Source organism: Microtus ochrogaster, chromosome 5 (assembly GCF_000317375.1).
Source record: "Microtus ochrogaster isolate Prairie Vole_2 chromosome 5, MicOch1.0, whole genome shotgun sequence".
Taxonomy (NCBI): Eukaryota; Metazoa; Chordata; class Mammalia; order Rodentia; family Cricetidae; genus Microtus; species Microtus ochrogaster.
In genome coordinates, this window is record NC_022012.1 from 79,078,124 (window position 1) to 79,091,792 (window position 13,669).

Below are 13,669 nucleotides of genomic sequence, written 5' to 3' on the forward strand. Positions count from 1 at the left end.
CTTTGCTATTTCTTTATTTCTTTCTTTATTTATTTTCAAGACAGGACCTCTCATTGGCATACAGCTCACCTAGTAGGCTAAGTTGGTTTCCTCCTTAGTCCCACAGATCTTTTTCTACCTCCCCAGCTCTGAAATTACAGACATGGAACCAAGCTTGGCTTTTATATGTGGGTTCTGGGGATCAAATTCAGGCTTTCAAGTTTACACGAAAAACACTTTATTGCCTGAGTTATCTCCTTAGCACCATTAAATCCCTTCTCTTGATAATTTTTCTCTTTTTAGGGTATCATAATTAATTAAAAAAAATTGCTGGGCAGGAGGGTCCATGGCTGGGGTTGGGGTGGAGCACAAAACAAAACAACAGAACAATGTTTAACGTCACAAGGTGTCCACACCCCAGAAATGCCCTGAGCAGCCTTTGAGAGGCCAGCCTCACCTTTTTGAAGGAGGTGAGCAGCTTGACGCTCACATAGCCCAGCTTGTTCCTCCGCACGTGCTTGAGCAGGAAGGCATCCTTCTCCAGGTTCTCATCCGAAAAGTAGAACTCAATCTGATCCACCAGCTTCCTAATGAGCTCCTCATCTGGGGGCTTCCACTCCGGCTCCAGCTCCTCGCGCTCATTCTCACCTCCACTTGTCGTGGCACTGCTGAGGTCAGAGGGAGACAGCGAGTTAGGTACCCTCCAAATTGTCACCCTCCAAATCCACATGAGGCCCCAGGGCCCAGAGCATGGCCTTACCTGGAGCCAGGCACTGTGGATGTTATCATAAGGGTGAGGCCTTTGTAGGGTAGGATAGCCCCCATTGTAGGGTACGATAGCCCTCAATACCATGCAGATTTCCTCATGAAATTCAGGGACTTGGGCATGGGCACACACAAGGAAATGGCTATGCAGGATGAACGTGGAGATTAGGGTGACAATGAAAACCAAGTGGGCCGGGGAGAAGCCTGGCAGATCTTCTCTAGTACCACGATAACGAACACGTTCCTGCTCCATCTCTTCCTTCTGCTTCCACTTCTAAATGTACATGTTCTCCAAGCATCTATCCTTGAATGGACATTTGATCCTGTCTGAACTGGAACCCCTCATTTAGGACTTCTCTGTTGGTTATATACCATCTAGCATGCACCTGGTTGTCATAGCAACTCTTGGAAGTTAGATTGGTCATATCTGAATTGTCTTCCTTAAAGGTGGATAGCCACGTGACCATAAACTGTTCAGAAGGTTCTGTCCTCAAGAACCCAAGAAGTCAAGCGTTTGTTTTAACAAGTACAACGGGACTGAGGAGACGGCTCAGTTGGTAAAGTGTTGCTCACATGAGTGTGAGGACCTGAGTTCAGATCCCCAGCACATGGTAGTGCCTGACTGCAATCCCAATATTAGGGAAGCAGGGACAGAAAGATCCCTGGGTTGTTGACCTGCAAGGCTAGCCAAATCGGTGGACTCCAGGTCGAAGAGAGTCTCTGACTCAAAAAAATAGGGTAGAGCGCAGCTGAGGAAGATGCCAATGTTGACCTCTGACCTTCACATATGTATACGTACAAACACACCTGCACAAAAGTAAACTAAAAAGGGGGGATGGGAGATAGTTACACCATCTACTGAGATGTCTGTGTCGCTCAGATGCCAGCAAAATGTACGTGTCCCCAAATGACACACACAGATTTTTGTCTTCCTTCCCCGTCTTCCCACCAGATGTGATTTTTAGAAGACAGTAGAGAGTTTTTGGATCGTAGGGCCTGTCCTGGAGCGCTGGGCTTTCCAAGACTCTGCTGTGCCAGAGATACTCCATATAAAGACCAAAACCTGATCTGTTATCTGGTTGGGGGGAGGGAGAAGTCTCTCCCTTCATGGCCATGTGGTCACAGCCATGGGGGAGTACAGCTCAAACGAGAGCCAGTGTCCACTCAAGGGTAGATGTTTGGAGGAAGTGACCATTTAGAAACAAGAGGCAGATAAGTGGGAGGACGAATCAGGGAAGACCGAGTCACCTATGCCCAGCGGGGAGAGGGTACGGAGTAGGTGGACGATGGTGTTAAGTCCTGTGGTGAGTGCCAGAGGATGAGATAGAGCCCGGGAGCCCAGGCAAACATGCTCTGGATGGGTGTCTCTGGAGGGGTATTGCACAGGGGAGGACTGGCTGAGCCCCATCTTTCCAGGTTTGTGTCAGGTGGGAGATGAGCGCTGTGCAGGGAGGAAGCAGACACAGCTGGCCTTGGGAAGTCCAGGGCTCCCACCTGGGTCCTGAGAGGCAGAGGCTCCGCTCGCTGCCCTCTTTCCTTGCTGTGTTTATGAGTTTTCATTTGAATGGGCATCAGTTGCTCCAGTTTGGGAGTCGAACTTATTGGTCTGTCCCCTCCCTCTGTGGTCCATTTGTAGTAAGTTCTGTCATTTGCCAATGCACCAGAGTCCAGCCAAAACTGTCCACTGGCCGTCGTCATATACGTCATCCTAGCCCTTGCTAATAGACACTATTGGTTAGGCTCAGAATCCCTTGGTGTCTGAAGTCATTTTCACTGGTGTAGTGTCTGAAGCCATTCCATTATAAAATGAGAATTTGGGGTCACTTAAATCCCATGGCCTCTTCTTCCAACGTTGAAATTTTCATTTTACTGTTGGTTCTTTACTAGCCTTCTGTCTGTCTGTCAGTCTGTTTTGGGATTTGCAGATAGCTTCACATAGTTCAGGCCAGCCTTGAACTCACAGGTAGCCAAGGATGACCTTGAGTTTCTGATCCTCTTGCTACCACCTCCCATGTGCTGGGAATACAAGCATGCACCATGATGCCCAGTTTACACAGTGCTAGGGATCAAGCCCAGGGCTTCCAGAACGCTTGGTAAGCACTCCCACGGTGGAGCCATATCCTGGATCTGTTCGCTTTGAGAGTATGTTTAAGATGGTTTCTTTCTTCATTGGTATTATCTCAATCGCTGCTCCTTACACAGATGTGTGCTGAACCATCCCACCTTTCACGGTCTCTCCTTCCACTTCCAGCCTTCCAAATCTAATTGGAAGAACTTCTACTCTATTTTCCATAGTTTATTACCTCACTCTGTGCTGCAAAATAATATTTCCAAGTGCTGTCTAGAGATGGCTAGGAATGTTGAAATTTAATCTAGTTTATTATTATGGTTGTGTAAACACGTTCCCTGCAAGGCAGTGATTTGCTAGAATAACATTTGTTTAAGGGCTGGACGGGGATCAAACCCAGGGTCTTGAGCATGCTAGGCAAGTTCTCCACCACAGGGCCACACACCTGTCTCTTTGGAGGCAGTTTTGGTTCTTGTTTTTGTTTTCGAAGCGGGTCATACAGTGATGGTCAGGATAGCCTTGGTGGTACTGTGTTGTTCAGGCTAGCCTTGGATTCTCCAGATCCTGGTGCCCCCACCCTCCACGTGGCGGGATTACAGATATGCACTGCCATGCCCAGCTCAGTTATATTTATTTTCTGAATGTGTCCTGATAGTTAAGTGACTATGTGAACTGATCTGCACTTATCCTTCCTTGTGAGCCAGCTGTCTTTGCCTTAGTAGTGAAGGGCAGTTTTTGTTCCTCAGACTGCGTCCTCCTGCTATTTTTTTTCCTTGAAAGAGCCTGTGTGTGTGTGTGTGTGTTTGTGTGTGTGTGTGTGTGTGTGTGTTCATATGCATATGGACTCATGTGTATGTGCTGGCTTTATAGGTGGGCCACCGTGCCTGTTCCACACTGATGTGTGTACTGGGGATCCAAATTCTGCTCCTCATGCTTGTACAGCAAGTGCATTGCCAACTGAGCTATCTCCCCAGCCCTACACTGTTCCCTTTTAAGAGCACACTGTTCTTATTTGGTGGATACAGTAGCTTAAATTCCCTCTCAAGGTACTGACTTTTAAAACGCCACCACCTCCGTGTTCTGTGAGACCTGTTCTTCTAATTATTTTCCACATTCTTGCTTTGCTCCAAGTGACTAATAAACAATTCACTTTTCGTTTAAAATTTCAATAAGCTTATTTTAGGATAGTTTTAGAGTTGCAGAAAAGTTATTAAAATAGCACAGTGGGTTCCATAGGCCTCACACAATGCTTATTTATTATTAATGTCTCCTAATACTGCGGTGCACTTCTTAACGAGGACAATTATGCAGTATCATTAGCTGAAGTATATAGTCTAGACTTTGACCATTTCCCCCTGACGGCTCCCACCCAGGAATCCTCAGGACGTGCTGTACCACACGTCTTCCAAGGCTCCTCTTGGCTCTTAATTTCTCCAGCTGTCCTTATCTTTGATGACCTTGACAGTGTTGAAATGTACTACTTAGGTATGTTGTGGAATGTCTCCATTGCAGTTTCTCCGATGCCTCCGCCATGGGATTTTAAGGCATGGGACCTAGGGATGAGGACCGCAGAGGTAAACTTCCATCCTCCACATGTCACATCAGGATACAGTTAGCCACAGGGCTTTGCACGGTGCTGGTCAGGTTTCTCCACCGAAACCATTCGTGTCCCTTGGAAGCAATCAGGATCCCTTGTTTCCTCTTCAGGGGGGAAGCTAGCTCCTTACTATTCAGTTGGAAGGAGGAGGACCTGGTACCTTGCTTAGTGGGTTACATGGCTCTCCTGCAGCTCTGCACCCTTGTTGGCTCTCTTCCTAGCTGGCTCTAAACACTTGATGGGGGCAGGCTTCCACTGAGAGCAAACATGCCGAGAATCACCCATCTGAGCAGAGAGGCTTCCTCCTGCAGCTCCCTGCTCCCCCTTAGCCTCCCTGAAACTCAGCGATACAGCCAGTTCCTTAAGAAATGACCTCACTTCTTTCTCCTGCTTGGCAGTACCTGCCGTGTTGCCTGACTCTCTTTGCTGCTAGACAGGTTGGAAAACAGGTCTAGAGGGGAAATGTAAATTAAATTACCCTTCAGACATTGCTTTTCTTTTTATTCTTGTATTTGAATACATTTCCCAAGCCGAGCCTTTCCCTGTTCTATCTCCCACCTCCTCCCACCTCGCGCGCTGTATTTCGGGTTCCAGCCTCCTCCACACAATGCCACATTTCGTATTGTAAAGAAGCTGTTAGAAGGTGCAGCTGTACTACCCGTTGCAACACGGTTCCCATCGCCCACCGAACAAAACCTACAGTGCCTAGCTCCGTATTCAGATGCACTTTGAATGGAGCTGTCTTCGTCATGCAAGCTCATCCCCACTTGCCTCCTTCAATGGCTTTTGGTCTGAGCAAACAGTGACCCAAAGCTTCCTCACTTCCTACCTTTGCCCATGCTACTCCTGACTCCTTGGCTTGTCCCCCTCTTAGCCATGCATCTCCAAAGTGACTTTCTAGGAAGGAAATCACCGCCTCTAATGCTTGTCTATATTTGTATCATCACTCCTCATGTGTGTATCTTATTAGTACCCTGAACCCTAAGTTGAAAGGTAGACGTCATGTCGGCTTCTCTTATTTTAGTACCATTTAAGAGACTTGCTCATAGTAGGAAGTTTTAAAAGTATTTGTAATATAAAGTAAATAGGTTTTGCTATGGTAATTCATATCTACGGAGACCTTTGTTGTTGTCTGTTTTTGTTTTGTTTTGTTTAGAGACAGGATCACTATGTAGCCTCGACTGGCCTAAAACTCCATTTATAGACCAGTCTGGCTTTGAACTCATTGAGATCTACCTGTCTCTACTTCCTAGGTGTTGAGATGAAAGGCGTGCACCACTATACCTGGCTCTCAGAGACTGTTCTAGAAAGGAAGTTTACTTTCTTGTAAATATATATTAATTGCTCGTGAAGAAGGTTTGAGGGTACTGATGAAGCTCAGCTGGTAGGTATTTACCAAGCATAGAGGGAGTCCTGAGTTTGATCCCAGCACTTCATAAAGTAGGTACGGAGATGCATGCCTGCAGTTGGAGCTCGTGAAAAGTGAAGACAGAGGATTAGGAGCTGAATTCTCCTCAGCTACCTAGAAATTTCTGACCAGTCTGGGCTATGCCCATCTCAAAAAAAAAAAGACAAAGTTTTATACTTAAATTCTGCTGTTCACTTAAACATTATAAATTGAGAAAAGTCTTTCAATATGGCTATAATTTGGTTTGAAATCAACACAGAGGGTAGAAATTGGATCAAAATTGATGATTGGCTTCCAGAAGGCAATCTTGTAATATTTATCTCTTTTTATAAGAATTTGGAGAAAAAATGAGGAAAATCTCCAAAGCTGTTTTTCTCATAAACTCTCAACCTAATGTGGATGTGTTGACTCAGTGGTTGACTAAAAGACATTCTGAGAAAGGAAAACATCCAGATGCCCGCGGAGCCACGAGATCCTCACTAGGACATCCAGCCCAGGGAGAGTCTGTGCATTTATAGTAAATGATCTATTAGAGTGTTTGGGCCGCAAAGATAAGGAAATCGATAACAATGACAAAGAGGCAATGAACACAAAGGAGAAAGAAACCCCACGTACAAATCCTTCCGTTCAGAACTGTCTGTGCAGCGTTGGTTTATATTCACCTCTACAATAAGAGAAGGAATCAGAGTTAGTTCAAAAGAGGAAAGTCAATGTGATTAAAAATATACAGACACCAGAGGGTTCTGGGCTGAGGAAGGAGCTTGCTCAAGGCCCTGGGTTCAGTCTCCAGCACTGCAAAAAGACAAGAACAAACTGTAACAGTTGGAATGGAGGAGATGGCTCAATGATTAAGGGCACTTGGGGCTCTTGCAGGGGACTGGTTTGGTTCCCAGCACCCACATTGGGTAGCTCACAGTTTGACCATTAACTCCTGCTCCAGGAAACCCAATGCCCTCTTCTGGCCACAGATGGTACCTATACACACATGAGTCACACACACACACACACTAAAATAAATCTTTTTTCCCCCTTTCTTTTTTCTTCTCTTTTTTAAGATAATGGCTCTTCACTGAGTTATGTGAAAAACATCTGGATATGCTCTCAGCTTTGGAAAAGGTGTCAAAGGAACCCTCAAGCTTTAGATGCCCCTGGTGTAGGTATGTGCTGCATGGCACTTCTCTGATATTCTTACAGACAACATAGGGAGTCAAGCTTCTCAGTGTGAAAAAAAGAAACAGCAAAATCTTGTAATGTTAAAACTGAATTATTATACAGATGTATTTTTAAACGCAGTGCTGGGCCTGGAAGGACCCTAAGGTGACGATGTCCTGGTAGAAACCAGCACTTCTTATTTTAGGCCTTGCTTTCTAAACGCTTTTCACTCATGCTTCAGAAAGTCCTGGATTCCTGTGGGAATGGCTAATTTCCATGACTGGCGTAGGAAAAGTACAAATTAAGCCTGGAATATGGAGTTCCCGAAAGGGAGGTTCTGCCCGAAACCAAGAGGACGCGTCCCCAGAGGGTGTGTGGGTTGAAGGGCCACCTCCAGTTACGTGATAGACAGTCTAAGCATCCAAAATAATGACAGTCACTAGTTATGACGGAAGAAAACAGGCAAAAATCATGAATAAACATGAGGGAAAGCTCACGTTTGAGACAAAGCCTTCACTTAAAGCATTCAATAAGACTGTTAATACTGACACAGAGATTAAGATCAGCTGATTAACTATTTCCTCTGGCCCCATTGGGAGGAACCCTAGTCAATCCAGAAGATAAGGGAAAGCTCTTTTCTAAAGGAGAAGGGTTAGAGAGGTGGCTCCGTGGTTAAGAACACTGACTGCTCTTCCAAAGGACTCAAGTTCAGTTCCCATCACTAACTTGGCATCTCACAAAACACCTGTCTACTCCAGACTCAGGTATCGAAGGCCCTCTTCTGGCCTCTATAGGCACTGCACGTATGTGATGCACATACAAAACAATGAAACCAAAATTTAAATTAAAAACAAGTATCTCCCATCCAAAAAATTCTGTAATTTGGTTGCTTTTCCGATGAATTTCATCAACATTTAGGAAAGAATGAATACCAATTCTTGTCAAACTTATCCAAAAATGTTGATTGGACAGAATGCTCCTGAATTTGTTTCACAAATATTACTCCATCATTAAAGCCAGACAGAGGGACTACAAGAAAAGAAGTTATAGTCCAATACTCCTGAAGAGCACAGATGCAGACAGACTTCAACAACAGATTAAAAGGATTGCTATCCAGTAGTCAGAGAGTGGATCTGCGGTCCCAGTTGCTTGGAAGGTTCAGGCAAGAGGATAGACCTCTTTAGATGCCCTAAGAGTTCATCAGCCTGAGCAACATGTTGAGACTCTGCCTCTTAAAACTAAAGCAATAAACATAAACAAAATGAGTGGGTTTGCAGAGATAGCCCAGCAGCTCACACACCACTTCTCTCACAGAGGACCAGTGTTCAGTTCTTAGCACCCATGTCAGTCAGCTCACAACCACCTGTAGCTCCAGCTCTAGGGGTATCTGATGCTCTCCTTTGACATCTGTGGAACCCGCATGCCCATATATACACAATTAATGTACATTTTAAATTTTTAAATGAAAATAAATAAAAGTATCACCCATCATAATCAAACAGGACTTAATCCTGGAGTGTAAGGATAGTTCAATATATTCAAATAAAAAACTGGCATATCACATTAATAAATGAAGGGCAGGAGGATCACAAAGACAGATCTGTGTGATAGAGATGTCTTTAACCAAATAGTCAAGTTTAGCATCACTAGTGGTGAGACGATGTCTTCTGAGGTGATGTAACAGTGGCAAGGAATACTCTTGCCAAAATGTTAGTCCAAATTCAACTAACCTATTAGCCCCTAACTTCTGCCGCTGTAGAAAGTCTATGGCACAAAGGAATAAGTTAATGGAACTATGAAAACTGATCTAAAAATGAGACATTTGAAAAAGTGTCTGGTCTTATATTAAAGTAGTAAAACATTAGAAAGAAAGAGGTTAAGAATGTTCCAGAACAGGGCTTCTTCAAGTTTTCCCCTAGAAATTTTTTTATATGACTTCAGATATACAAGTATGTGAATTAAACATCTATTGGTGATAAATAATAAAGACATTTATTTTGTAACAATTCATTGGTAATACTTTTTAAATGGTATTTATGTGCATGGTTATTTTGCCTCCGTGTGTGTCTATGCACTACTTTCATGAAGTGCCCAATGCATCCAGAGGATCCTCAGACCTGGTGTCACAGACGGTTGTAAGATGCCATATAGGTACTGGGAATCAAACCGAAGTTCTCTGAAAGAGCAACCGGCACTCTTAACCACTGTGCCATTTCTCCCACTCCCTAATTTTATCATTTTATTAAAGACAAAATAAATTGGCACAATGGTGGGATGTACATACTTGCTGTTACACAAGGATGGAGCCTGGGCTTGTATTTGGAACTTTTCAGAGACAATTATCATTTCGATTAATAGTTTTCATTGCCAATGCTGACGACACTGCTTTGTATAAATATGTAATGCAAAGTGGTAGAAAAATGTCTAGAGCATTTCAGAATTAACTGGAAGCTCTGTGTCAATGCCAAGCCAAAACACATTTAAAAGTATTTCCGTGAAGCTCAAGTCAGCAACCCAGATAGCAATTTTTTAAAATCAGGAGTTGGAGAGACGGCTTACAGGTTAAGAGTGTTGGCTGCTCTTCCAGAGAACCTAAGTTTGAGTCTCAGCATCCATTTTGGGCAGCTCACAATCACCCACAATTCCAGTACCAGGGGACCAGACACCTTTCTCTGGTCTCTGTGGAAACTTGCGCTCATCTTCACTCCCACACATACAATTAAAAATAAGATTTTAAAAATGAAGTCTTAAAATTAAACAATTAGAAATTAATTTGATGTAACCAAAGAATGACTAACTAGGAAAATATAGAAGTTCTGTGTTTTCCATAATTAAACCATCATGTTTCTATGAGAGCAGAACACTCTGTACGCACAGCAAAAACACAATCACTACCATTCCATAGTTGGTTGAGGTGTTTGGGGCAGCATTTGCTGGCATTTGGCAGTGTGGCAGCATGTGCACGGAAGGATGTGTGCACTGTGCTGGGAACCAAGGCTGCAATGAAGTCACAACATGGGCGAGCACAACAAGAAACACCTCATATTGGCTAAACATCTTTTATTGTTGCTAAATTGTTGAGAACATTGCCACATTTGGGGAGTGATGCCCTCTTCTTGTCTGCATGGGCACCTGCATCCCCACCTCCCACGGTCTGGCTCTGCTTCTGTCTTTACAGGTTCATCATTTTTGAGAAGCTCTACTCGCCACTAAAAAATTCTTTAGAAACAACACACTAGGCAAACTCCGCCTGAACTGACTGGCTGCTGCTTTGAGACAGCTGTAGAAAATGTGGGACGCTGAACATGGAACTTGACTGTTAAGCCGATCTGGGAGGTTACGTTAGGGAATTCCTGCTCATATTCCAAGTTTGTAATGGTAGTATTAACAGCTTCCTAGGGAACAACCCTGTTAAGAGTTGCAAGATGAAGTATTTCAGGTGTGACTCAAGGTGCAACAGACTTTTCACACAGTTCCGGAGAAACCATGCATGTCCTGTGCATCTAACAAACACAACAAAATAACAATAGTAACGGTTCACTTATTCCTTGTAACAGTTCATTTATTCCTTGTCTAGAAACAGGACTAGGTACTACGGATGTGGAAAGGGCTGAGACAAAGCCCCTGCCTCCAACCAAGGGTCTCGGTGTCTCACAGAGGGGGACCTGTGGCTTCTCACACTATGAAATGAGGGTACGCATCCCACACATATTTCCTAGGTGCTGGTCAGTTCTGGTGCTGCGCCCGAAACTACAGGCACAGAGCTCAGAGACCTTCGAGGGAGGTGTAACTGTGGGTTTAGGGCTGTAAAAGGTGTTAGACCTGAAATGCAGGGAGTACCAAAACAACACTGTGAGGGACCAGCCTAGCTCACTCAGGGAGGGGCACGGGGATTGTGCAGAAGAGGGAGATATTTGCATGACTGACAAGAGAGCCAATAGGAAACGGAGAAGTGGGTGGGCAGAAGCATGCAGGCATAAAATGCTCCGCCCACCCCTCGCACCACCCTGCTCAAGGGGACAGTGCCCCAGGAGCAGGGGATAAGACAGAAAGCAGCCACGGCCTGAGGGGGATGAGGTAGGAGGGTGTTAAATCCTCAGCAGATTTAGGAACTGGGGCTCCCTCTTCACTGGGAGCCTCTGCCAGTAGAGTAGCTGCTTCCTCGCCATGCTGGGCCCAGAGAAGAGCTTTATCCTGGCCCTGGCTGAATCTCCCCATGCTCTAGGTGTCTGTCTGATCTTCAGGCTCTGTCAGCTCACTAGTCTGAAGAGTCACAGGGATTTCAGAGGCCAGCTCTATGTCAGCAGGCAATAAGAGCGCTGCAGGCGGAAGGCTCCATGATCTTTGAGCTGCTGGAGCTCAAAGTAATGAAGGGAGGCCCTGGAATGACCCGTGAGGGATGAGGCCCCAAGGATCATTTTTTCCTAGGACTCCATAGAGAATCTTTCTAGGACCAAGGAATAAGTTGGACCTTAACTTTGGCTAGTTAGGAGGGAGCCGCTTTTTGCCATAGTCACTGGCACGCAAAGCCATAAGGTATTTTTGCCTGACCTCTGAGGTTATCTGGCTTGGCGGCTGTCTTTATATGCTCATCATTTTTTATTCTGGGCATAGAGAAAGCTTTTTGGACAATGATGCCAGGACACTAATTATGTCATCATTCTTGCCCTAAGCTGTGAGACTGGCCTTTTCTCCTATGACAGCTGCCTCTGCTGATCGGGCCTGAAATTCTGGGTTCCAGACCCTTTTAACCAGGGTCCTGTTTCTTCTAATTGGGGATGGGGCAGCCCCCTGGAGGAGGCCCCAGTATGCTCCCATGCTGCAATTGAGCCTTCTCTCCCTGATAGAGAGGGTACTTCCCAAAGTCTTCACAGCTGCTCAGCATCTCAAAGGAGGACTCTTACCAAAGGCCTCTTGGCATTCTCCAGCATTTGCTAGTGTCATTGCTGTGTCTCTTTTCACCTCAGCTCCATGAGGGATATCTCTTTAACCGCAATAAGAAAACATGGTTGTGAAGGGCCTAACCATTAGCGATGGGTGTCTGGCTGAGGAGAAAGCTCGGGGCCCAGGGGCAAGGTCAGATGGGTGCCACACCAACTTCAAGCCACTTCTCAGTGAGCAGGGAGAGAGCCAGCCCCAGGCCCACAAGGCAGTCAAGCAGGCGACAGAAACAGAAACCCCCAGGCTCCGAGGGAGGTGAAGCAGCAAGGCCCTCAGCCATGTCAACTGAGGGCAAGAGAGCTCTCTCCATCAGGAAATCACCCCTGCTGGACGCCCCCATTAGCATGTATCAGCTGTGCCTGACCTGTGCCCACCTAGAGAGAAGCCACTGACTGACAAGCAGAGCAGGTGATGATGGTGATGAAGGCTCTTTAGGACCACTTACATCAGAAGGAGGCCCAGCCTCAGGGGGAATTCCAGGCTGGGTCAAGTGTCTGGTGGGGTGCATCCACTGAAGGGGGCGTCTCCTTCAGAAGTAGAGCTGGTGATGATGGCCCATACGGATATCCTTTTTGGATCCCAGAGCACCTCCCGCCCCCGTAAGTCCGGGTCCCTCAGATCCCCGCCCCCATTCCAAGAAGCCTTGTCAATCACGAATCAAAACCTGCAGAGGTTTGGGGCACAGGCTGCCCCCCAAAAGCGGGCTCTGACTCAGTCTGCAGCCTCCGTGGCGGGGCTGAGTCAACCCCTCTGCCCTGGTGAGTTGTCGCACACCGGAGCCCCATGTACCCCCGCCAGGCCGCGCCACCTCGCCTACCTGTGCCCGCGGCTTGGCTCCTCCTCGCTGGCGCTGCCCCAGCCAGGACTGAGGTACCGGGCTGGGTCCCCCGCTGCCTGCGCCGAGGTCCCTTCGTCGTCCTCCTCCAGATCCTCCACGTCCTCGGCCTCCTGGATGGCGACACGGATCTGCACTGTGGTCTCGGGCCCGGGCAGAGTCTGGTCGCTGATCTGGGCCATGGCTGGCAGGGTCCCCGCGCTACGAGGCCGGGCCAGCCGGGCCGCCGCGATAGCGACGATCGCGCGTGGGCGGCGCGCGCGCCGCTGCGACTCGGCCCCGGGGAGGGACTGGGGTCGCGATCCGGCCCACGCCGCACCGCGGGCACCGCCCTGAGCGCCCGCGCAGGGACGACTCCCCGAGCTCCACAGGCCTGTCCCGGGGTAAATCCCAGACCGAGTCCCTCCCTGCGTCCCTGTCTGGTGGCGCTCCAGCCCCACAGCTCCCTCCTCCCTGCCGCGCTCACAGACACCACTCAGCTGGTTTCTGCCTTTGGACTGGACTAGTGGAGACAGGCGCAAGTCAACAGCTCCCAGGCTTGTCTCCCTTGACAGATCTGCCAAGGTGAGAGAAAACACTCTCTACCTTTAGTTCTTCTAACGTAGCCGCCTTAAGGTTAGGGTGTGTCCTGTCCCCTTAACAGCACCAGACACACCTGGCAGCTGATCTGACAGCAAATTGTCAGGCCTGGAGCAAACCGCATGAATCAGGATCTGCATTTTAAGGAGCCTTTAAAGATGCTAGAGCATCCTAACTTTCAAAACCACTGCTGTATTGAGGTACTGTTGAGACAGCGCTCAGATTTATTGGGTGAACAAAGGGACCATTTACTCAGCCTTAAGATGAGTTCTGTCTCATCTACTTTATGTCCAGGAACAAGGAACATAATAAGACTTGAGTCGGTATCCATGAAGCTCTTCATCC

General features: G+C 46.9%; 1 protein-coding gene across 2 annotated transcripts in view; it reads right to left on the reverse strand.

Annotated features, from left to right (window-relative positions):
* The window catches only part of Larp6 (La ribonucleoprotein domain family member 6), a 19,872-nt gene extending 6,546 nt beyond the window's left edge, over positions 1-13,326 (reverse strand). The window contains exons 1-2 of one of the 2 annotated variants that reach the window (XM_005347817.2): positions 12,728-13,326; positions 437-647 (exon numbers count right to left, since the gene is read on the reverse strand). In XM_005347817.2, coding sequence (XP_005347874.1) covers positions 437-647; positions 12,728-12,927 — 411 coding nt within the window. In that variant the 5' untranslated portion in view covers positions 12,928-13,326. The remainder of the gene's footprint in view (positions 1-436; positions 648-12,727) is intronic. The other variant, XM_026779306.1, reaches the window with a different exon arrangement.
* Between the last annotated feature and the right edge of the window lie 343 nt (positions 13,327-13,669).